The sequence below is a fragment of the Chelmon rostratus genome, chromosome 14, assembly GCF_017976325.1.
Source record: "Chelmon rostratus isolate fCheRos1 chromosome 14, fCheRos1.pri, whole genome shotgun sequence".
Lineage (NCBI taxonomy): Eukaryota > Metazoa > Chordata > Actinopteri > Chaetodontiformes > Chaetodontidae > Chelmon > Chelmon rostratus.
Window position 1 is genome coordinate 20584043 of NC_055671.1, and position 26445 is coordinate 20610487.

The 26445-nt window shown below is 39.7% G+C and overlaps 1 protein-coding gene across 1 annotated transcript in view; it reads right to left on the bottom strand.

Annotated features, from left to right (window-relative positions):
* Positions 1–8863: 8863 nt before the first annotated feature.
* The window catches only part of gria1b (glutamate receptor, ionotropic, AMPA 1b), a 67793-nt gene continuing 50211 nt past the window's right edge, over positions 8864–26445 (bottom strand). The window contains exons 15-19 of the mRNA XM_041951571.1: positions 25656–25903; positions 20981–21095; positions 14920–15054; positions 9046–9094; positions 8864–8985 (exon numbers count right to left, since the gene is read on the bottom strand). Coding sequence (XP_041807505.1) covers positions 8864–8985; positions 9046–9094; positions 14920–15054; positions 20981–21095; positions 25656–25903 — 669 coding nt within the window. The remainder of the gene's footprint in view (positions 8986–9045; positions 9095–14919; positions 15055–20980; positions 21096–25655; positions 25904–26445) is intronic.

Consider the following 26445-nt stretch of genomic DNA (forward strand, 5'->3'; position numbering starts at 1 on the left):
TTTTGATTTTGGCAGTTTTGGTCCTCCATACTCTCCCTCTGAGGACTTTGTTAGTCTACAACAGGCATGTCCAAACTATTCCATAAAGGGCCGTGTGGCTGCAGGTTTTCGTTCCAACCAAGGAGGAGCGCACCAGGCCAACCAATCAACATCAAGGGATCCCTTTGTTATCAGCTAAACACTGAGATCAGCTGATTAATTGATTCCAGCCTGGTGTGCTCCTCCTTGGTTGGAACGAAAACCTGCAGCCACACGGCCCTTTATGGAATAGTTTGGACATGCCTGGTCTACAACTATTATTAGAATAATCATCAGTTTGACCACTAGAGGTCACTCACTTGTAAACAGATGCTGTTTTGGGGCGTTTGCTGAAAATACTGAATATCTGCAGCTGAAGTGAAGAGCGAGTGTTTTAGTAAGAAGGTCAGGATGGTTAAATTCCGCAGAATATTTCAGGGAGACTGTCCTTCTTAGCAGCTTAGCTGCAGGCTGTCTTTCTGTCTGTTATCAGGGACAACTCTGCATTAACACAGGGCCTTAAGACGATGACGAAGTATTTAAGTTTTTTAAAATATATTTTGGAATATCAGCCTCTAAGGTGAGTTCAGTGTTTCTCTCTCCATTTGACTGTTACTGACATTGTGAACTCAGCAAACAGGTGTGTTTACAGGATTAACAGAAAGGACACAATAAGCACTTTATTGCCATTCAGTGTGTTTATTTCCCTGGTTTTTAAATGGCAACTGATTGTTTGCACATTGACAGTGACTGGCATAAACCAGTAACTCAAGCAGAAATGAATGAATAGAGATTTTTGTCCAGATAAATATGACTGAGAGCAGATATACAAATCAAACAAAACTGTTTTGTTTCCACAGGGAGTAAAGATGTATTGTTGGACTCTGTGGTGCTTGTTATAAATACAGCAGCACAACTTATTAGAATTCTAATATAAAACAATTATAAAGCATCATCAAATTCACATATTTTTGTGCAATGGGCTACAAATCTGTCACCACATAAATTAATAGTCATAAATCTTATCAGCAAAAGTCAGATTTTGTTTGTGCTATAAATAATGATTAACAACATACAGTGTTATTGTTTAAAGCTGAATCAATTCATTATTTATCACTGCAAACATTTTAGCAAAAAGCTCCCTGTTCAAGAGGGTCCAACTGCAGTTTCCAGCTTGATTAGCTAAATATACAAGTTTCACCTAGTGACGTTACTCAAAGGCCAAACTTCACGTCAGCTGTACATTGCGGTTAGTGCTGATTAACAAATGTTAGCAAAATGCTGAACATGGTACGTTAGCTCATAGGACTGTTGTCAAGTACAGTCTAAGTAGGTTTACAACCCATGCTCGAGCTGCTAGCATAGCACCTGGTGCTCTAACCTTCTCGTCCTGAGCAAAAAGGGTTCGAAACACAGTGGATTTAAACCTCAGCTTCACACGACATTTTCATTCAGAGGCCTACAGGCTCTTTCTACTGACTCTACTTCTTCTTTGTAGCACAAAAGTTTCTCTGCGTGCCGGAAAAACTTTCAAAAGTTCTCCATATTTCTTTGCAGTGAAGAATGGTCTGGTGTTTTGTCTGCAGCCCCTCGAGGATCCGGTCCTCCTCCTCCTCCTCATCACTGTTCTTCTGGAACCTTCTGCGAGGGCGAGCAGGGGAAGGTAATGGGCCACAAACTCCTAATCAGGGCCTTTCCGGGGCTAATTGTCGGCTTTGTTTCGGCCCCGTCTGTCTCTGTCCTCCCTCACAGCCGGGGGAGTAATGAGGCGTTATATGATATGATGTCCCCCTCAGGACACCAAACCATTCAACGAAAGGTCCTGGGAGCTTGGAAAAGAGCAGAAGCTAATGGACAGAAACAAGGACGAAAAGACGAAATAATAAGAGAGAGAACTGGATACAAAGTAAGTGCAAAGGCAGGGCGGAGAAAGAAAAGAAGGAAGAAGTGGAAATCAAGACGCTGCACCAAGAGATGGATCGATACAGCAAAGAAATAGAAAGAAGAAGAAAAAGGTGAGCGAGCCTTAGGGGACTGCGGAGGAGAATCAGAGACCCACAGGCAAAGATGTTCATTTGATTGAACTTTTTAGTATGAACCAAATCATTTGAAAACGCCTCATGTACTCCACAAAGCCTCCAGTTTGTCTGGTCCTTTGAAAACTTTCCACACAAAAAGCTCACTATTTCCCACAAACAGAAGAAACACGTTGACAATTAAAATGTCAGTCGTGGCTTTTCCAGCATTCACTCACTGTACAATGAGACTTTAACTACATGCCAATGAATTGTTAATGAAGGGGTTTTTATGTTTAAATGTCGGAAAGACTGCTGCCCTCGTAGCCTCCTCCTGCCTGCACAGTCTCACCAATCTGCCTCCGAGAACTAATCACACAAATGGGGATTAATTTGAACTGAATCACCACAATCAGCAAATTCTATCATGGATGTGGAGCAAATCTCCTGCAGAACTTTGCTGAAGTTTGAAATGCAGTGTTGACCTTTGAGGGAACGAAGAGCTGGAGAGTCCAGGATAGAGTATTATAGCTATTAGCTGTGTCAAGTGACTTCACTACTACACAGCTCCCAACCCTCACTGAGCAGAGACCTTTCCAGACAACCTTTTCTAGCAAATCAGGTGTCAAACCAATTGTAGAAAGAAGCCATATTTAATAAATGTACTCATCTTATTCCCATCATTAGCAATAATCTTTTCTTGCCAACATACATCAAGACAAAACAGTTTCCTACTGACCTCGCAGGATTTAAATTTCCTGAGCCACCTGGCTTTCAAAAAACAAGCTTCACATTTCTCAGCTACCATCATGTAGATGCGTCTTGCTTTCTGCAGGGTGATTTTCTTTAGGGATGTCTGCTGAAGTGGGGGCAGATGGAGCTTCTCCAGCCTCTCGCGTCACATTATCACTTCAATACCAGAGCGAGACTCCTCTGATCTGCCTCAGTCTCTCCACCAGGTCCAAGTTTTCCTGTAAGTTGTCTCTAAAGCAGATTTTTGCAGTGATGCTCATCAGAAAAGCTCCTGCTGCATAATGTCATCAGTGCTTTTGAGCAACCTCACTTTCAGAGCCTGACATTTTTACTGGGAAATAAACTTTTACGGGGGGTTCAATCACCACAATACATCTTTCTCCAGTCTGTAATTTGGACTCAGAAAGTGTCATTTCTGCCAATTGGTCACGCCAGATAACAGCGGATAATTAAAGTGGAGAGAGGCTCGATATCACACTCCTTCATCTGACAGAGCTGTATTGGTCTTCAGAGAGGATTTTTACCATCAATAGACTTGAAATAAAGAATTCTAATGTGTCTCATGTCGAGCTGGAAATGGGAGATAAAATCTGATTTAACCTCCCATCTGGTGTTGCCCCGTGGCTTCAGAGCATCCACAAATTATTCCATAAGGTTTCATAACATGACAGCTGAGGAAAATATATGGAAGAGCATCGCCACAGTGTCTTAAAGAGACACTGCCGGGTGTGAGCAGGGCTGATGTCATCTGAAGCTCAAAAAAACTCTTTCTCATACCTTACTTTTAGAAATAAGTCCAAACTAAATGAAATTACATTTTGTTCTTCTCTGCAGCCATGTGTACATCTGCTGTGTAAATCACCTGTCCTATTTTCTGCTTTCAGAAAAAAAATCAAAGAGAAACCAAAAACAGACATTTAGATTCTATACTTTTTGATTTCATGATGGCACCCCTTATTTTTGTATTAACTGTACAGAAAGCCATTAGCTGTCTATTTATACAGAAGCAGTAACAGAGTATCAGAGGCAGAGCAGACAATCAGCAGCCTCCTACAGAAGAGCCACAGACTCTGAACAACCCACACTAGCTTTAACGCTTAAGTTTCTTGCTTATCTAACTTACAAACATAAACATATGTCTTGTCCCGAGCTTAAGCTTGTTGGACACTAGATAGAAAAAACCTCAGTCTGGGAAAAGTGCACTGCTAACGTCGGTTTGCTGGCCAGATAGCTAATTAGCTGCTCAGCCTTCAAACCCAGTAACAACATATCTGCCGTGACATGTAGCCACAGTGTAAGTTTGCTCACTTTGTCTCTCGATCTCAGCAGTGTACCACCAACACTCTGAGAGAAAACGAGTATTTCTCACATTTTCTCAAATGAAAAACTTTAAACAATACAAATTGCCATTATTTTTGACTATAAAAAGGGACTGAATTTGATTTCAGCTGGACTAAATGTGCGTTTAGATAGATAGATAGATAGATAGATACTTTATTCATCTCCAAGGAGAAATTTGCAAAGTTTAGTACCTGTCCGTGGATCCACTGCCCACCACGACTGACTGCTGGCTCAGTGCAACCCCGTCTCCAAAAAACAAGTCCTCCAATGTAAATGACAAAACACATTGTGAAAACATACATTTGTTATGGACAGTTTGAATATGTCCAGTTCCATGACAACTCAGCAAACTGCTGATGAAGACGTTGTTTAATATCGACACCTCCAGCTGAGTAAATTAATCTTGGGGACTGTTTCATCAACATAAGGTTTTATCTCTAGGGAAGCATGAATGTCTTCAAGACAGAAAAAAACTACAAAAGTCGAGATTATGTTCAGAGTTTTTAATAAATAGAGTAACTGAACTGAATGTAGTCAACAAAAACAAATTATTACAAACTGATAAATCAAATAAAAATAACATTATTTAGACAAACAAGTGTAGCTCAGCACATGTATAATTCATATCATACAAATGTGAACGTATTATTCCTGATTTTTATTCAGTTTCAGAGTATAAAAAAGTTCAACTGCAGTGCTGCTTTGTCAGGTGTTCAGTCCAGAAAACACTGAGGAGAAAATCCAGAAGAAACATGTAACCAGCCTCAACCACAACGCAACCAAAGCAGCTGCCTGACCAGCAGCTTTCTGAGGTTATTTCAAACATGATCGGTGGAGCTGCAACATGTTGAGCTGTGCTCTGTCATCAGTAAACCACAGGGCAGAGCAGATTTATATTACCAGTAAATTTCATTTCTGTGGTTCACTGAACGTCACTAAACCTCTGATTTAAAGGAACGTTCACCCCAGTAGTGTTTAACAGCAGTTTCTTCCTGTGAATTACCTAAGCAATGTAAACAGCACGATGTCTTGTCCAGATATTTTCGGCAGCATTGGAGTTTGAAAAAGAAGTTTGAGGGCTGTAAAGAGCTAAACAACTCAAATAATCGCCAAAGACAAATAAAAGCTTGTCCCAAATACAGGCTGGGAGAAAGAAAAAGCAAAATGAAACAAAAATAAAACAAAATGGGTGGTTAAGATCCTGGTTCCTGTTATATAATGAGTATGCCAAATAAACATGTACATGTATATGTATTTCCAGTGCTGTAATTTAATAAATTAAACAATCTACTAATGCTATTTTTAACACTTTGCTGTTCTGAATTGCCCATCTAAAGTCTTGTTGTCCTATTTCAGTATTATTGAATTTAATGGACACAGGAAAGAAGCTTCATACTAAAATATGACCACATGTATTTCTCAAAGACAGGGAATTAGAAAAAATGCCTGTCTGTAATACAAGCCTGCTTCAAATAAAGGCCTGGTAACCTCCGCGGTTGAGCAGACCGAAGGCCTCAGCCACAATTTGAGAATTTACAGTATGTCAGGTTTTGTTGTTAACAGAAAAGACACTTTCCAAAAATACTTCAAGTTTGTGAATGAACTGATGTCATAAAGTTGACATCTACTGTCTGAGAAGACATTTAAAAAAAAAAATACAGTTTAAGTTCACTGCATCGCGTGTGATCATGTGGACATTTTATTTATATGGTGCTCTTAAGACAACAAATAGAAGAAACACACAAAGAGCTGAAGATCTTATATAAAGCTGAAACAACTAGTCGATTAATCGATAATCTACAGAAAATTAATATCATGTTTTAATTTGCTTCTATACTATATTAATTGTTTGAGTAATTTTTTAAAGCAAAAATGCAATGTCTTCATCTGCTTGTGTTTTTTCTTCAGCTGCAGTGTGTTAAGCTCTCTCACTGTATTCATCAGTCAAATGCTGAAAACTTTTCCTTGTTTCTGAACTAACCTGATGCTTCAGCATTGAAGACATTGCAGAGATTGAGATGCCAACCACAGTTCACACAGCAACCTGATTTTGTTTGGTCATACACCAACAAAATCAAAAAACAATTAGTTGTTTTCTAAAATGCTTTGGTGCATTTTCCATGACAAGAAATCTGCAGTTAAAAATTCCACATTTTTGCCACATGAACAAGAACCCTCAACGAAACATGCTTATGATGTGTTTGTCCAAAATATCTTAAAGGCATAGTTCAAAATTTTTGGAAATGTTTATTCACTTTCTAGACAAGAGTTTGATGAAAAAGTTGAACTCTCTCATGTCTGCACAGTTAATATGAAGCTACAGCACCCAGCTTGTTAGAATATCTTAGCACAAAGATCGGAAACGGGAGGCTAGCTTGGCTCTGTCCAAACATCACAAAATCCACCTACCAGCAGCCCTAAAGCTCACTGATCAACATGTTCCATCTTATTCGTTTCATTCGCATGAATAGTGTGAAAACAACACGTTGAGGTGTTACAGGAGTTTTGTGGTGACTACTTCTTGGGCGCTGAAGCTTCTTGTTTCCAGTCTTTAAGCTAAGCTGGCTTGTAGCTGTTATACTGGTATTAGAGTAGCCTTGAGGTGGTACTCTCTCCTTTCAAAAATAATGTTGAATGTTATGAATTCAAAAATGTATAGTCCTTGAATATAATACAACCCACGGTTACCCATACAAAGTAATTAACAGAAAATAATATTCTTCATATTCAGGCCACTATACTACATTATAAATATTGTAGCAGAGACCAGAGGTCTTCACCGGTCCACTCAGTTTTGTTGAACCTAGACTTTACCTAGGACTGCAGTCAGACTGGTTCCAAATTATGCTACAACAATTATGGCAGTGTGTCAATATGTCTAATACCCATGTGGGCCTGAATGGACCTGAACTTGCTCAGTATCAGCTCTGATCATGTGGTGCATCATAATGACTATTTAGAATTTAGCAATAAGTTACAGCAATGTGATTACTTTTGTCAGGACTGAGTAATGTATGGGATTACTATTTGGAATTTAGTAATTACTTTACCATTACACTCAAGTTAGCAACTTCACCAATGCTAAACTAACAGATGTTAAAGGTGAGCAGAGCCTTCAAACTGTTGGCTGTTTGTTAAAGCATAATGTCTTGTTTTAATATCGAAAATGTGGTGAATGTGGGGCTTTGTAGTTGTTTAAAGGCACCTTTGATGGAGCTGAGCTGAATAACAAAAGAGATGCAATGAGTAATGTAGCAAATTACTTTTTCTGTTGTGTTAATAAGTAATTAAAAAAAAAAGTCAATTTCATTTGTCTTGTTTATGGGGGAGAAAATATTTGAGGAACTCAGCAGCCTGTATAAATGATTAATGCTATTAAATGAAAATTACGTTAATTTTGAGATTTTTGACGGACAGATCACCTTCTGTGTATCACCCAGTTGACTACAGAATGTTTTTTGTTGCAGTTGATCAGAAAACAGAACTTTCAGCTATTTCTGTAAATTAGTCTTTGAAGCACATAAAACAACTGTTTTTGAAATAAGAATAGATGACTGACATTTTTGCATATGGCTGTCTGTTGATGGATTATCACGCTGCTCCAGGTGATGGCGTTCTCTCTCTATTTGGGTACAGATCAACAGTCTAACTGTCTTCTGGTTGGTGTTGGATAGTTTTTCACAGGTGCATTTCAGATTGGGTCCAACGTTTTGGGCTGATGAAGACCTCTAACAATATCACACCGTACGTTTGCCACAAAATATACAAACAAAAAGCATTTTGTGCAGAAAACTGAGCATGTGACACACCTGTCTTCATATGTATTATTATAGAGGCAGCTCCCAGATCTGGTGTTCTCCTGAATGTTATCAGCAAGCTTTTCGTCACCAAGTGTCTGTGTTTAAAAAGGTCTAAAATGCTTACATGCTCAAATTCTTACTTTCTCAACCCTCTCGGATATGAAAGTGGCATTTAACGTGAAAGTGACGAAGCTTTCAGTGTTACTGCTAAGCTGGAGGAAGAGGAGAGGAGCGGAGGGCGGGACGAGGCAAAGAAGAAGAAGAGCGTGTGCATTAATTAAGAAGTTTAAAAAAAAAAAAGATTCCCTCCTCTGTCTCCCCCCTGGGTTCTATTATTGCAGAAGAGGAGGAGTTTAGTTTAAGACAGCGCTCGTAGAAAAAGTAGTTTCAGTTTCTTTGTAGTTCGTTAAGCCCAGCCGCTCGTCTTGCAGGAGCTTGTTGACTCTGTTTGATTTAATTCAGCTTGGGTGTTGTGTTCATGTGCTCTTTGTTCATCAGAGTTCTGTTGTATTCCATCCAGAACATAAACCCTCCTCCTTCTGTCCGTCTGTACCGTCTTATTTTTTCCCTCCTTTCACCCCTTTCATCTCTTCTCTCCTTACCTCCTCTCGTCTCCATCTTTATTGTCCTTCTTCTCCACCTTTATCCGTCTTCTTCATCTCCTCTACTTCCTTCTCTTATTATTTTGCTGTTTTATTCTTTCCCTCCTTTTCTTCCACTACTCTCCCTCCATTTTCATTTTCTCCTTCCTCAAATCTCCTCTTTCTCCTCCTCTCTTCCTCCCTCCATCTGTCATTTGTTCCCTCACCTTTGCTCAGTTCCCACTTATCTCTTTCCTCCCTCCCTTCTTTCCTCACAAACAGATATACATACAGACAGAAAGACAGACAGACACAGAGGCAGGACCGTTCTGTCCAATCAGGACCTCAGTTTTGATCACATGCCTGTGGAGGACAGTCCCAGGCCAGCAGCTTTACTCATGCAGGGTAAACCATGAGCTCCAGTTTTTGGGAAATCGTGTGCCATCACACGGCCGTTCTCGCCTCCGAGTCCTGACGCTCCTCCTCCTCCTCCAAAACTTCCCACTGCTGCGCCTCCTCCTCCTCCTGCTCCTCCGCCCACCATCCCGCCCAGGCTGGTGCTCATCATGGCGGCATCGATGAGCTCCTGTAAGACAGAGAAGGAGAGAAGGATCCTAAAATTCAGAGACATATTGATTAACACACAGTGAAGTTTATTCAATCCTAGGAGGGAGTTCTGGGGATTCAGGTGCAAAAATCCATTCAGCTCCTAAGATTTAGTGGAAAAATATTGTTTTTATCTTTATCTTCACGATGACAATACCAAAATGCTGATGTTTAGCAGGAAGTAGAATTGGATTGGATTCAGTGATTTAGGCTGTGGACTACAACTTGAGTCCCTCCTCTTTCTGCATATATTTGTTTCCATTCAGGCAAACTGGCACCATGAAAAGTATGCTGAACTAGCATGCTATTAGCACTTCCTTTTCATGCAGTGTATGCATGGATGTACAGACAACAGTGGCAGTCAATGCATATTCTAAAATTTAACATATAATTGAATTGTAAAAAACAGCTATTTGATAGTGAAAATTAATATTTGATTGCGGAAAAATGTCACAACAGCTGCACTGAATGCACGACATGATGGATAAAAGTCACAAAAGCAGAGTTTTTGTCATCCAGTAATTATCTTTTTATTTTGATAATAATATTTGATAATAATTTATTGAAGTCCAACCATTTAAATTTCCTTGGTCATAATGTCCAGTGAAAATAATTCCCTAGTTAGATGTGAAAATATTCTGTCTCTAAACGCTGTTTCTCCTGCTGCGACTCCTGATGTTGGCACTCTCTCTCGCTCCTCTCCTGAGTCAGTGAGTTTATTTCTGCCAAACCAGAGTTGGTGATGATTGTTGGAACAGTGAAAGACAAGCCAAGCAAGTTTTGTTGATTTTTTATTTTTTTTAAAATTGCGTTTGAATGAAGTGTGTTTAACGATGATAAAATTGCTGTTTTTGTAAATGGAGTCTGGTGGCTTTGGCGAGAGTGATTTGGCGGTTTCTGGTTAAACAAAAAGGATCCTACTCTTTAACAAAAAGGTTGATCTCTGCAATCCTTTTTATAATGTTGTCAGACACTATGTTAGAATAGCAATCTGAGTCTGTCAGTGGAAAAAACAAACACTGAACATTGGTAGTTCACTCAGAGAGATTACATTTGTCATGTCTCGTTGTGTTTGAGGTTTTGTTCACTGGCGTCATGTTGTGTCTTGCACTTCCTGTTTTATTGTGAAACCTAACTTTCCTCTCGTTTCAGGCCCTTGACTTCCTGGTGTGTTCCCCACTGTATGATTGTCTGCCCCGCCCTGATTGTCTCCACCTGTTGCTCGTTACCTCTTGTATATATTGTCTTCGTTTTCCCCTGTCCTGTACCAGATTGTCTTGTATAGTCATTGGTTCACGTCAGTCCTGTCCTTGCTACCCTGCATTGTTTCCTTGCCTAGTTGATCAAGAGTCTTTTGTTCATCGTTTGTAGTTTGAGAAACCTTAGCGCCTTTAGTTACCATTTTCACCTTCCACCATTTGTTGTATTTTTGTCAGAGAGCTTTTTTGTTATTAAACCGGCTTTGAGCCTTTTTGATTTCCAAGTGTGTTGAGTCTTGCATTTGAGTCCAGCCTCAGTGTGCCTGAGTGCCTTGTCAATATTGCAGGCCATTTTTCAGCTTGCTGGCTGCAGCGCTCTTCTTAATTACTGAAAAAAAATCCAAAATTGCTGTTTTAATTAGTCACTTAGACACAACAACATGGGAAAATAGGGTCCATACACACATAATATTTTTCTTCCCTTGAGCAAGGTACTGAACCCCTAACATCTGATCCTTTGGCAGCTCCGTCACTCAACAGCTCTCCAAATAACTGCATATTTATGGGCCGTGAGCGTGTATGTATTTTGGGCCTATGTGTGTGTACAATAACAACTGTGTGAAAACAACCTGAATTTCCCTTAAGGGGATTAATGAAGTAATTCTTCTTCAAAAACTTAAACCAGATTCTTGGGCATGGCCTGCAGTTATAAGATGCATCTTTTTTTTCAATGTTTTTTAAGCGGATTTATGGACATTTATTTGCAACTGAAATCATAGATAATAATGTCCTCGGGGAGTGTAAGTCATACTGCATCTAAAAATATGTGTATCACGTCTGTGTGTCCAGATTTGAAGAGTTAAGACTCTAACAATGAGCAGATTTTTTGACACAAACTGCGGCAATCCGTACCTTAATCGCCTCCACAATAACTCACTTCCTGTTGTTTCAAGAGTGCCTGCATGCACCTGGCCCTTTCACCTAACTGAGTATCTTTGTCTCCCGTCATGAAACGTCTGCTGCGGTATTGAACATAAACAAGCCTAATTTGAAGGTTTCTGAACATCTAACTAGGGTTACTTGGAAAGCACAGTCTTGAATAATCACCAATAGTAATAACAGTACAAGTTGTTTTTGAGTCACAGAGCTCTCTCTCTCTGTCTCCTCTCAGTGAAACTAATGATGCAGATCCAGACTTAATATCCTGTATCAGGCCTCTGAGGCTCCCACACTCCCTCGCTGTTTGCTGCCTGGCATCCACAGTCGTCAGGAAGATTGGTACAAATAAATCCCAGGTTTATTTGTTTACACTCAGAACACCTCAGAGCCAGCGCTCTCACATCTGAACAACAAAGTCAAACACATTTCTCCCTCCTGTTTTCACTTCCAAGTTAACAGGTTGAAGTCAACCTCCAAACACTGTAAACACTGAGAGGAACTGTCTCTCTCTCGCTCTCTCTCTCACTTTAATAGAGGGTTTTATTTTTATAGTCTACATGTCAAAACACAGCAGTCCAGCATCTGTCTCTGCACAAAGTCTATTAATGTTGTTGCCTGCAGCCAGAACAGCCACCTGCTAACACATCAGACAGCAGATTTGTGATTTAGTGTCCTAATTATATTTTAAAACAATAAATAAATAGTGTAACGTGCCTCATGCAAATGATTGCTCTTCTCGCTTACAGTCTAACAGTCTGTCACACTCTAACATACTAGGATATTGTACAGTGAAGTGAAATGAAATCACGCATACAGACAGAAGACCAGACCAAGAGCCTACAGTTTGCAGCTCTGTGAGGCTGCACTAAGAAATAGACCTGCTTTGAGCTAAATACTAACATCAGCATGCTAACATGCTCACAGTGACAATGCTAACATGCTGTTGCTAAGCAGATATAATTTTTATCATCTTAGTTTAGTGTGTTAGCATGCTAACATTTGCTAATTTGTGCTAAACACAAAGTGCAGCTGAGGCTTAAGGGGATTTCATTAGTTATTAATAGAGTTAATAGATATTTGGTCATGAATCAAAATTTAAAGCACCAAAGTTATTGGAATTCATTTTGCAGGGAACAAAAGAGTCTAACCCAAATTTTACCAGAATCTGTCCAAAAGTTCACTCAAAACCACAAATGTCAACCTCACGGTGGCACTCGAGGACAAACCAGGTGGTCCTCATGTGTTAGTCTGTGGATGGTGGCGACATTCCCATCAGCCTCAGCTGCACTTTGTGTTCAGTGCTAATTAGCAAATGTTAGCATGCTAACACGCTAAACTAAGATGGTGAAAACAGCAAACATCATACCTAATAAACATGCTAGCATTTAGCTCAAAGCACCACTGTGCAGTATAAAGTACAGTCGTGCAGCCTCACAGAGCTGCTAGCACGGCTGTTCACGCAGTCTCGTTCCTGATCTTTTGACCCTTCATCCATTGCCGCCCTCAGTACAAACTCCACATTAACGTTTCACTGTTGAGGCCCCAGCAAAAGCTAAATCGTCAGTGTGTTACTTGTTGTGTCCAATGGTTTTATATTGTGATGTGTGACGAACACTGCTGCCTGTCAGCTCTGCTCGAGAAGGTTAAACTTCATGTCTTGTTACAGTATAAACAGACCAGAATATACACTTGTGTTATAGCAAACAAACAGCCATAAATTGCTAGAAGGCTGAAGTGGCAGATACCAGAACAGTATCACTGTTAAAATGTCTTTAATAAAGCAAAGATTCACTTCTTCTCTACAAGAGAGCATAATGCAATATTTATGTCTGAGTATCAATAATGCATCAGAAGAGAATGTTTCATGGTATAATGCTGTATTGACAATTAGTCCCATGTGTGCTGCAGTGCCCCCTGTACCTCTGCTGCAGGTAACCACAGTGTAGCCCTGCTCTGCACACCCCTCCATCTGCTCTGACTGATGAAATCCTCCACACATGTTGTGTCACCACTGCCTTCAGCGAGGGTTTTAAGTCTCTGTGCACAGACGCACATGTGAAGAGAATAACAAAAGTCCAGCAGAGATGAGAGTAACAGACTGGTGCTTCTGCTGTGGAGAAAATGGCTCTAATGACGTGTTTGTTCCTTCAGAGCAGCCCATCAAAGTCTCTGCGTAAACCACCGCAGTCTGTAATGAGGCGACCACAGTTTCATCACATAAAGACACTGGTGATGAAGAGGAGTATCAGATAAGCAGAGTTCAGTTGATGCTTTCAGATGGGAGTAATGTTGGTGATCCTGCCCTGTGGCTCCTAGAGGTCTGCTCTCTAGACGACTACTAAGAAGCTAAAGGTCCTAAAAATCAAGAAATAAAACTGCGAATGTTATGAAATGTTTCATAAATGTTTTCTGGTGTACCATAAATGTTTATAGCTCATGCAGGTACTTGTGCAGGTTTAGTTAGCAACAGAAACTTTGCCTTCATTTATTGAGGAATAAATAAAGTGAGACTGTGCATATAAACCCTGTTTATATACAGGATGTCCAGCTGAGGTTTATATGGATGCGGAAATAAAGCGCACCTCTGCTATCGTCATAAAAAATTAGAAGACTTTTATGAAACACAATATTAAGCAAGCAGCGGCACTACATCACACAGCAAATGCCACACATTTAACAAGCGAGGTGATTGGACAAACTGTCACCAAGTCAGACAAGATTCATCTTTACCATTCAGCTGAGCTGGTGATTGATTGAGCGAAGAAATCCTACGTTCACCACCAGCACCACCTCTGCTGACCAAACTCTGATCAGTAAAGTTACCTTTTTACATCATTGACTGATTCTGCTCAGTCTACACTTGTTTGATCCCTCCAGACCAAAATGTCTGTGAAACGTGTGTTACCCTCACACTTCAGAGGTACAAGCCCACACCCTGAATGAAGACAAACAAAAACAGGGAATATGCCCAGGACGCCGCCGACTTTTTCATTCCATGTCCACGTTAACGCCTAGTTTTTCGGCATGATGGGGGCAATTCTCAGTAAAAATAGACGGTAATAATGATCTGTTGATTGTCTTATTGACATCATACAAGCAACAGTTCAGTGAAGCAGACGTCCCGCACAGGTGGAGGCGGGCAGTTTTTGCCGACCTCTGCTAGGAATCAGTTGCAAAATGACCTGAATCTGAATCTTCTGCAGTTGGTTCGCTGGACATATTTAAAGTTATTCTAAATGACTCATAAGAAAAAACATCTGACTGTAGATGTTTTGTATGTTGATGACAGTTTTTGGATATTATATGATTCTTTGATTGGTTCCTTGTTTTTATCACAAATTGTTTTTTTTTTCTTGTTGTTTGCAATTGTGACTGTGATTGTCCTGCTGCCTGTCTTTGCCAGGACTCTCTTGAAAAATTGATTTTTAATCTCAATTAGAGTATTTCTACATCAAACGCAAGATCTGAGTACTTCTTCCACCACTGCATATCAATGAATCTCGACATTTACCTTGATATTTTTGGCTACAATAACCATGACATGAAAATGTGATAATGCATGATCAATTATGTATTTATAACCAGATGAATCAAACAAAAACTGTGTAAAATGTATTTGTGTGATAGCAGTAGCATTTAGTGGCACATCTGATCAAACTGAACTCACCTTCATTCTTCTCGACTCGATACGGGACTTGTAGCAGAACTCCACCAGAGCCACGAGCATGGCCAGCCCCAGCCCACCAATCAGGATGTAAAACACACCCGCCACATTGCTCAGACTGAGCGCGCTCGTCTTGTCCTGTCAGCACAGAGAGGTGGGGTCAGGGGCAACCAATCATGGTGCAGACGGTCATGAAATCACTACAGTTTGAATTCTGCTGAAGATGAACTAGAACATCATCAAAGCTAAAAAAAATAATAATCTTTCTAACTAACAAGACTACTTTTCAGCTATCAAAGGCTGTGACAGAGGCAACGTGATTGTAAAATAAAATAAAAAAAAGGATTCACAAGAACACTTAAAGGGGCACTCCACTGATTTCACATATCAAAATCAGTTTACTCGTCTCCCAGTGAAAAAAAAATGTAATAAAGTTGTGAAATGGCAGGAGCTATTTGGGAAACTGCTGGCTCGAGAAGCTCAAGTCTCATTTTTCCTATAAGCAACATTTACTGACTCAAAGTTGGAGCACTTCTTCAGCTGGATCGGCTTAAACAGCTGCATTAGTAAGTGTCTGGTTGTTGATGAAAAATTGCATCGTACAGAACAAGACTTCTCAGGTGAGGATGCCAGATTTTCAGTGGCCTTTCACACCGAACTCACTTGGTCTGGATTTTCAGACTTTTCAGTTTGAGCCCATGGCATCATAATTACGTTGACAGTGTTTGCGTACCTACTCTCACTGCCAGAAGGGGGAGACAAAAGTTCCACACTGCAGGTGTAAAGAAAATTTTAAATGGAAATATAGAATGGGAAATGTCCAGTTTATGGGACATGTAGTGTCCAGTATTTTGGACCCATACAAGAACCGAAAGGTTCATTGAATTGTGATCTGTCTCTTGTAAGTCCCCTGACTTTTTGAAGTACCCCTTTAATTTTCATCTCCAAATTAGGTTAAAATTACTTTCTCCCCTGCTCCAAGTCACAGCCTTTGACAATCAATATTTATATATCTGTCGCATGCAACTTCATGCATAAAAATGCAAACAGAGTGAGGGAAAACTAAGCAAAATCTTATCTCCATAGACTGGATTGTTTATCTTAATTCATTGTCTAAGAAGTCAGGTATAAGTTATGTACCATTTCAGTTTCACAGGTTCTTTTACACCAGTTATATTCAGTAAATAAAAAAGTGATATCTGTGCTGTCACTTCTGTCTGTCCAGCTCAAAAGAACAAAAATTTACTATTACATCCATAGAAAACACTTCTTTCAGAAAAGGGGGGATTTGATTGGTTGTTGAGCACTTGTTTCTCATGACATAAGTGGCTGCGTGTTCTTCTGTCACATGCATCACTTGGTTGTTGGTGGGCGTGATTTAGCTTTCTCATTCAATTGCATGCAGCACCATTTTAAAAAAATCACTTAAAGTGGGCGAGGCCTGTCTTCAACAGGAAGTGTTGTGAAGTTAGGGAGAGCCTATCAGAGAGCTTTCCTCTCCAAACTGTCATGTTAACCTTGGCCAATCAGCTTCTGTGAAACTGTAAGACACTTTAAAGTCAGACTGAAATCAACATAAACTATTAGACTTTACTAAACTGTCCAATAGGCAAACTTTAATTTTCACCATCCTACTCAGGAATTATGAAAGTTCAAATATTAGAGAACTGACTATTGTCTGCTATGCATTTAGAAATTTGATGTGACTTAATTTTTCTTAAAAAATAGCATGACTTGAATTTAAATGGTTACAGTCCAGGCTGTTCTGTACAGGGATATGCTGGGATGGTCACCAAACCTTTTAAAGAAAGTAAATCTGATTAATGACATGCTGTGTGTAATACAGAGCGTATTGACGTGCTGTCTGCCTGAAACCTGGTTTCTGGCATGAATGTTGACAGTAAATGATGCCAAAATATATGAATGGAAAAAAATGAGGGAGACAAATATGCTTTTTAAGAATTCATCTGCATTATTTTGACCATTTCCTGATGTCTCTGTGTGGTTATTTGTTAGCAAAGTTCTCATCCATGACCAAATGTTTGTCTCATTGCTGCATTTTCAGTCTGACATTAAGTCTTTTCTCCTCGCTGCAACACTGATGACAGACTGATGAACGTTTTCTCCCATTTGTTAGTCACGGCCTGTTACACAGCGAGTTCAGAGGAAACAGGAGGTACATGACAGATTGGAGACAAAGACATCAGTGTGTGTGTGTGTGTGTGAGAGAGAGAGAGAGAGAGAGCAAGAGAGGGGAGGAAGAGGAGGGGGTGGAAAAGTTGTGGTCAGTAGCTTCAATTTCATCCACTGTTGGTGAGCAGCCATAAACAGAGAGCGAGGGAGGTCGAGAGTCATAGGACAGACAGCACGAAAGAGAGAGAGAGAGAGACAAGGAGAGAAAGAAACAGGAAAATATACTTGCAGTTCTGAAAATCTGACTTTTTACATCTGATGTGCGTTTAGGAAAAAAAAAAATCTGTCTTTAATCTGTGGGTTTCTATACCAAGCCAGAAAAGCTCCTTCTCTCTTAAGACAGACAAAAAAAATCACCTGAAAAAAAAAAAGAATAAGAAGAAATTTCAAAACTAGGATGGTCTAAAGATATAAATGTCGACGTGGCACCCAAAGGCAGTCTGGTTTTTGCGATTAAAAGTGATGTAAAAAGTCACATTTTTCAGTCGAGCCTCTAGCTTGTCTGTCTGTGGCTGCTTCCAGTGAACTGTGCTGACCACAGAATATTCTGGAGAACAGAAGGATGGCTGAGCAGAGAAAAGCCTCTGAAGAAATCTACTGATCTGGAGACATGAAAACCCCTTATCTCCAAAAAGTCTGCTTTGTCAGAATCGCTAAAGCCCAGCTCATTTTCTCAGCAATTTGCATAAATTCGTCTGACTATACGCAGAGTTTGTAACAAGTTTTGTGGTAACTAAGTTCATAAAGTACACTCAGCATTTAAGCAAGCGTGGACATCCTCTCAGTTTAAGTTCAAATGGGAGTCATGAAGTTTTCATATGTCTTCAGAATACTTGAATGTGTTCATGTTTATGTGCTTTATCCTCCAGCTCTTCAGAACGGTCAGCTGAGCAGCAGCGTAACACTCTAAAAACAGAAAGGTCTTCTCTCCAAAATAAATTCATGGATTATAATAGAAAGAGGCAGATGTCTGTGCTGGCAGGTGCTGAATTTGAATTTGCATTTGAAATGCCATTTTGAATCATGTTTTGAAGTTAAAGGAGAAGTTTCCTTGGGAAATACACTTATTCACTTTCCTTCCGAGAGCTAAATTAAAAGATCGATGCTACTTTCATGTCTGTACAGTAATTGCACAGCTGGTTAGCTTAGTTAGCATAAAGACAGGAAACATGGGAAGCTAGCCTGGTTCTATCCACCTACCAACAGCTCTGAAAACAACATTTCAAACTAATCATTTGTTCAATAAATGCAGAAGCTGTGTTTTTTTTGTTTTTTTTTTACTGGAGGTTTTGTTTGAACTATTTCTTTGCTGGGACCTGTAACTCTCTGAAGGCTCCACTGGTTGCCTAGCAACTTCACAATGGCAACAGGACTCCAGGAAATCAATGCTCCTGGCCAAGAAATAGTCCGCCAGATAAACCCTGTAAAACCACAATTGGATTTTGGAGGTGGATTGCTATCAATCATCTCATCTATCTCTTGTATTGACTTACAGTTCACATGCCATCAGGGACTGAGGACAAAGAGCTTTAACCACAGCTGAAGGTCAAAAAGTTGACTTTGAATTTCAATTGCAATTTGCAGTAGCATCATGACCTTAAAGAGCACCTTAACAGCAGGCTGGAAACTTGTCTCTCTGCCCTCTCTAGCTCAAAGTTTCAAGTGTGTTTCCCATCTGACCACTCCCAGCATCACTAACAGGTATGGCCAGACTTGCATGCTCTTGCACCTGTAACCATACCCACCAGTGTTGTCACAGTATACTGAAAAACCGTCTACATCAGTAAACTTCTACATCACTGCAGGAAAGTGAGAAATAAACCATTGGAGGTCAGCAAGAACAATACTTTCAACTGCTGTTAAAGGCCTAAAAGCCAATTTAGTTTTAGTTACCAAAATGGGGGTTAACATAGCTGTCCTAATAGATTGACAGTTCTATTCTATTATATTAGTTATTATGGGTCCACCCTGTAACAGGGTAACAGACTCATAGCTACTCATAGAAATAGAGTTACATCCATGTAACTACTTTTCCTACTAGAAATACAATTGATGAACTGAATCAGACCTGAAAAACAAATTTGAATTAAAAAAAAACTGCCATACCATAGTCATCATCAGTCTACCATACTTAGTGAAAGATGATCTGTGTGAAAACGTTTTTCTTTTCAGAGTGTAGCTGCTGAAGTTTGGGGTTTTGGGTGTGGGTCTGATGAGGGTAAGTGGGATGGGGTAAACCAAGACATGACCTTGGGACCAGGCCGAGCGACCTCAAGAACTGACCTTTCTGCCGGAGTCCTTGTGTCCACACTCCCCCTTGTCATACCACCACTTGTTTTTCAACTTGTCTAAGACGGCTTGTTCATTGAGCTTCAGTACTGCTAGGTTTACTGGGATTCTTCAAAGAACCATGAGAGGAAGGGAGGGGGGGGGGGGGGGGGGTTGGGAATAACATAAATAACATTATGCATCTCCATGTTATCTTATGTTATTGTTCAGCTGCACAGTAAGAGGGCCGCAGCAGCAGCGGCAGCAACGTTTTTTTTAGCAAAACTGGCATCTGCAGTATAGATGCTTTGGTACGCTACAGAGAACACCTCAACAACAACAGAAAGAGAAAGCAAAATCAAACAAAAAACAGGCACAATCACACATAAAACAGTTTTAGAAAATCTCAGTGTCAAAGTGATATGCATTAATACTCCATCTAGCTTGGTTTGACCTGACTCCCTACGTGCGAGATGTGTATTACTATATCACTTTGGGTAACCGGCAAGAGCTGAAAACACTCCTGAATCTTTGGGATTACTGAGCAAAACAGTCTGCAGTCCAAGTACCAGAAAGCATATAAACTAATTTGTGGTGGAGAAAGCTTGAAGGAGTGGCGCAGTTTAACTTTTTGGGGGATGGGGTCAACATGTCCGTAAACTTGAATTGATTCTCTAATTCATTATTGATTCCAAAGGTAAGATGACCAGAGGGGGTATTTTACTAGGCAGGCTAACAGGATAATCCTGGTTTCATTTTCTAAATTGATTTATGATACTATCCATAATCCCCACGTATAGATTTAGATTCTCCTTTGCTGTGCATATGCCTAATCACATACTGTATACTGTATCATATAAAAATATCTAAACCAGTGGCTAACCTTTCTTTGCCCAGAATATGAAAAAAAGGGTGTTGAGTATGGTTTATTGAGCCACTGGGGTGCCTCTTGCAGCAATAACTCTTATATCAGCATATTTATTCGATCATTTTGAAAAACATTAACTGCTCCCAGGAATTGTGACCACAGTTTCCGTATCGACTAAAAATGATGGAGGTGGGGTGGATAACGTCTGTCTTTACTGACGTCATCGGAGAAAACCCAAAACAATTACCCCTTTCCCAAACCAATAATGTTTTTGCAGCCAAATACAAGAAGAATCATAGGTCCACCCTAATTAAACTCCTCAAACAAGATTACTAATAAAGTTTTATTGGATATTTTCTAATTCATTTAGTTCTGGATTAAATCAGCCTATTGCCTCTTTTAAACTGGATCTCTGCTCTAAAGGTCCTGTTTTGTTATGAATGCTGTCTGAGTGTGTTTTGTAAAATACCCCCAGGATCAGAAGGTGAGAAGTCAGATATTTTCTTCAACTGGACCTGACAGTGAATCATTTTAATGGATCACATCACCTCCTTTTCCTGAGGTGGAACCAGTGTTATTACTTCTGTGAAAGACACCAAACAGTAGATTCCAGTATAGTTTCACTGGTGCCATCTGGAGTGTTTTATGCTTGATATATATACGTTGTGGGTTGTTGCCGGTTACCCCTGTGTACCATTGCCTGTCGTTACCCGTTGGGGGTTACGGTGATCTGACCTTGGAGTCCCCTCCCCCGGTGCCGCACTCTCCTTTGTCATACCACCATCTGTTTTTCAATTTGTCCAACAGGCCCTGCTCGTTCAGTTTTAATACTGCCAAGTTAACAGGGTTTCTACGGGGATGATAGTAATAAGGAATAGAAGGGAACTATGTGTTAATGAGCAGAGGACTGCCATAGTGAAGATAGCAACATCATTCCATCTACTTATGACAGGGATGCTATTATTAGTGTAATAATAAAATGAAAGGTTCTTCAGAGGATATTTTCATTGCTCTTCAACCCAGACCTTGTTAAAATGTTGTTTCCCAACCTCCTTGTCATGTTTTTTGTTGATTCAACTAAGATTTGATGTCGATGAATATGTTTGTTTGATGCTCATGTATGTGATACGCATATCTGTAAGCGAAGATATAACTTGAATCAGTGACATTCGTAAGTGATCACCTGGGGGTCAGGTGACTCCTGGAGTAAGTAAACAGCTATTTGTTTATGCTAACAACAAAAAGGTGATAGGGGGTAAAATAACTGTTGGCCAAGGAGTTGGTTGGAAGATTTGGACATTATGGACCTGGCAGTGTTAGTTGGCTGTTGGATTGTCATGTGTCTCGGGTTGAAAAGACCCATAGCTTTAAATTCACAATTAGATAAGGTGTGACTCACTTTTAGGCACTTCAGCTACTACTACTCTTGGAAGTCTTCCTTTTGACTTGTCCAAAGCACGACAGACTTGGAGGACAACCATGGCTAAAACTTGTGCATGCTCCTAACTGCCCTACAATCACTTGGGGGTCCTCCGGGAGAGGCTGGAGGCAGTTGTCGTGGGAAAAAAACCTTGTAAAGTCTGTGATGTGTGAATGGATTGTTGAATGGCAAAATTGCTCCACTGGCTTGTGTTGAGTCCAGTGATCAGCTGTAGCAGAAAGGTCAGTTTTTTCATAATGGACTTGTCTGTGAGGTATACTACTGAAGGAAAACAACATTTCAACATGGTCTGAGTAGAAAAACAGCAAATGTCTTCTCTACCGACTACTGCGTAGCAAAACTCAGGTTGCATTTATTTCCATTCATTACCTGATAAATAAAGGAGGAACAACAGTCAAATGTTTGGACATAAACATCATGTGGAACATGCTGACATACTGTAAGTTCACATATAGTGAAGGTAAGTGGGTGGCGACATGTATTTTACACGTGTGTCAATTTCCTACCATGTTGTATTTCCCTACAAAATACACAAATACCTACAGGTTGTCTGTTGTTCCCCTTTACATACCAGTGATGATCAAAGCTATTGATAGGCAGTAAGGTAGGTGATGTTTCTATGGTGATGGCAAAGAAACAGGAATTAATAAAAAGGACAAAGACAATAATTAATGATTGCAAGAGCAAAAGAAGAGTTTTGTTCTAAATTGCATTATGTGCATAAAAATATACATCAATAAAATAACTGAATAACAGTTCAGTGTAAAATATAAATAGTCCAGTTGAAATGTGAACAAATTCAAAGATCATTACATTTATCCAACATCTTTTGAAGAAAAATCTATTTTGCATTTGTAATTTTAAGAAATCAGGAACAGCTATCCTGTAAGAAATTGAGGCACATGTTAATAAAATTGTGTCATAAAACTAAAATATATTGTATTTATTGACACAACTGAGTTTGCTATTAAACTCTTGCCAGAATACTGGTTGACCATAACTTTCAATGGCCAAATGATGTGATTATTATCTCAATCAGGTCATAGTCAGGACAGCATTAAAGCAATTTGTTGTCTATCATTGACCAATAAACAAGTTTACATTTGGTCTGTTTCAGGTTTATTTCATCTGGACTACAAATATTAGTAAAACCTGGTAACACCACACATTCTTGACATTGCTATGTACATTTAAATCAATCAGAAATGGTAGCAATGTCATTTTGGAACAATACTCTCCAAATGATCCACTTTGAACAGTAGCACAGTCATCATCAGTCTTAGCAACAGTGATTCTGCAACAGTAGACAAAGCAGCAACATGAGCGTAAATCAGATGCTGGCAGCTTCAGTGGAAATGATAATATGAAGTACTTGACATGTCAGCTGTTAGCAGTGAGAGCTCATCAACCCAGAGACAGAGAGTATACAGAGAGCATAGAGTCCGTTCAACTGGAACTTGTGAGGTAGTATTTTTGATTGTGAAGGTGATCATCCAATATGTTCAGGTTCATAAATGTGAGTTTAAGTTACTGTTCAAGCTCTGTTTTGCTGTGTGGAGCCTAGAAACACAAAGACACACACACACAAACTTAACATACGAGAACATACACATTATGACATTCAGCATGTGCTTATCTCATCTTTGGAGTAATTTACTTTCTCTGACTCTGGGTTGGCTGTAAAATGCTGATGTGGAACAGAAAGACTGAGAACAAGATGTTCTCTCACAGAACAAAGTCCACTGATGTCTGAAACATAGAGAGGGAAGAACATGACTTTCAAATGCTGCTGTCAGGTAAAAACAATAGCACTCAAATTCCAGTTTTGATGATATACATGTTTTAGCTGAGCTCGGATTGTTTTGTTTTGCTTTATATTTTTTGGGTTTTTAGCTTTTAGAAACATTTCTCCTGTGTCCACTAAATCCAAGTCAACGCCTACAATGAATCAGCAACCATTTCAATACTGAATAGATTCTAACAGAGTGGACTACAAAAAGGTTGTAGTCATTTAACAATTATTTCTTCAATTCAATTCAATCATCAATTATTCAAACAAACTGGCATCTCCAGATTCTTGAATTGAACCTAAGAAAGAAAAATGAGGAATGAATAAAGAAAATGAATGATCGATCTGGAAGGCACGACTGGGTGGTTGCTGGTTGTACTGGTGTTCTGTATGGTTGCCATGGCATGGCTGCGTGGGTGCTAGGGCAATGTCAGACTGATCAGGTGATCAGACTGTTTGATGAGGTGATTTAAGTTGGTTGCTAGGAGGTTGTTTTGGTGACTGAGGCAGTGGTGGAAATAATTGGTGGAAATAAGTACCAAGATCCTTTCCAAATCTGCTTGGACTTCTCTCTAATCTCTGATTTTATATTATTTTATTTATTTATTTATTTATTTTTGCACAATATGTCGGGCCTCAAGCAGTTATTTGAATTAAATAAAGTGACAAGGGGAAAGAATTGCAACTCACATCTGAAAAATGAGTTGGCACCACAACTAGAGATTTTATATAAGAGTACAGTTAACAGTCAAATTCGGGCCAGGAGTTTCTGTCATTCTTTCTTTTTGATTCAGTTGAAATTCATATTTAATTCAGTAACTATTAACCAAACAAATGTGAATGAGGCTGTCTTGTTTTTTAATGCAAGGTTTTATCTGACAGCAGCAATGTTTATAGATAGATAGACAGATAGACAGATAGACAGTGCTGTCAGTATTATGGTGATTCTGGAGGCAGAGACACAGGCAGGCTGGCAGTCAGACAGGCATAAGAGATGACATGAAAACAGACACGTAAACAGGCCGACATATCAGGAACAGGCAGACAGACTGAAACACTAAGACAGACAGACAGGAAAACACACATATTGACAAAGACAAACAACAGAGAGAGAGAGGAAGAGAGACAAGACAGACAGACAGATTAAGAGACTGACAGTCGGACAGACAGACAGACAGACAGACAAAGACGCAGACAGTAAACAAGTCTAAAACCCAAATCTGACAGACTGTTCTGTGACAGTCAGCTTATGTTTTTACGTGTTCGTGTATATAAATGTTTGAGTGTAAACAGGAAATACATAAAGCTTGCTGTCATCTCTAAAACCTGGGTGTACACTACACAACAATGCTCTGAGTATCCCAGGACTCCATCAGTTTGGACATGTCCTGTGGGCTGATTTGTTACGTGTCCATGCTCTGCAGAGGTGGGACCAAGTCTTAGTTAAGTTAAGTTTTAGGTGAAGAGTGAAGTCCAAAATCAAGTAGCAAGCTCTAAACTTCAGGTTTAAAGTTCTCAACAAGTCATAACGCAGAACTTGGACTATAGCCACGAGGCCATATGTGTCCAACCGGTCAACTCGCAGTTTATGTTCATATCTGTCCAGACTCATATAATGCATGTAGTGAAGACTTCAAAGGAATTTTATAAAAGGTATTAAGTGTATTTCTTTTGCCTCTGAACATGGAAGACTCAAATCCACATTTAGTCAAGAGCCATTGTTCTTAAGGTCAAAATGCAGCTTTTGATTTTCTTCAGTCGAATCTGAAGTCATCACAATCGTGACTTGAGTTCACACCTCTGCACCTCAGAGATCACAGTTTACATCCCAGAACTCTGGCATATTCTACAAGTGTTTGATTTTTAAAATATGTAAATTTAGTTTGGTTCATGATGAAATCTCCGTTTTACTTCAAATTCCTTTTATTTACCTCTGATTTAAAAACATGAGAACATAATTCATAAAAGAATATTTCCCTTTAAAAAGACACCCGAGTTTATAATTGAATTTATGCGTTTATGCTGATGACATGGATCAACCTGCTGACACTGTTGGGTGCAATTAATTCTATATGCACATGTCTGGTTTGACTGGCCTAATTTCACACAAAAACAGACAAAACAGGACACCAACATTAACCCCACATTCACCGTCCCCTGTCTGGAAAATCAGAGTGTACCTGAGGGGCGATCCTTTGGGTGTGGCCACTCCGTAGCCTTTGGAGTCAAGGTTGCCTCCTACTTTCATGGTGTCGCAGGGCTTCCTCTGCTCGATGTACTCATTCATGGAAGACTCCAGCAGGTAGGCGTACTTCCCCTTCGACTTTCTGACTCGACTTACACCCTCATTGGTGTTCTTGACGAACACTGTGGGGTCTGCGCTCCGCATGTACGACCACATCTTCTCAAAAACTGCTATCTTTGACCGCTAAAGTAGGAATAGATTATAAACAGAAAAAGATGGTACCTGAGAATGTAGGACGAGCTTTTAACTCAAAGCACCGCCACATTTGGCAGGACCTTCTAAAACTAAAGGAGTTTAATGTTGACAAACATACAGCAGCCAGGTTTCCATCCAAATGTAGAGCAAATTTTGAGGAAATAGCTAGAAAATGCAAGTTAATGCACGTTTTTAGTTCTCCGGTTAACTAATTAATTAATCCGTTGCAGAAGAAGAGGACACAATGAGGTATTGTCATTAAAAGAGCTGCAGTCAAAGCTCAAACAATGGTAAACCAAGTGGAAAACATGATGGAAATGACACATTTCTGTTAGTTTAATGCATTAATATGAGGAAGGTCACAGTTTCCTCATCGCTCCACACAGATCTGATGTTTTCAGCTTTGACGAGTGATGTTTAAAGTCATGTTTTTTCTCCTGTACATCATCAATTATACATTAAGTCTGTTTCCATTGCACTTTGTCACATGCTGTTTTTAAAAATGCATCAATTTCCACATTCCCTGTTTC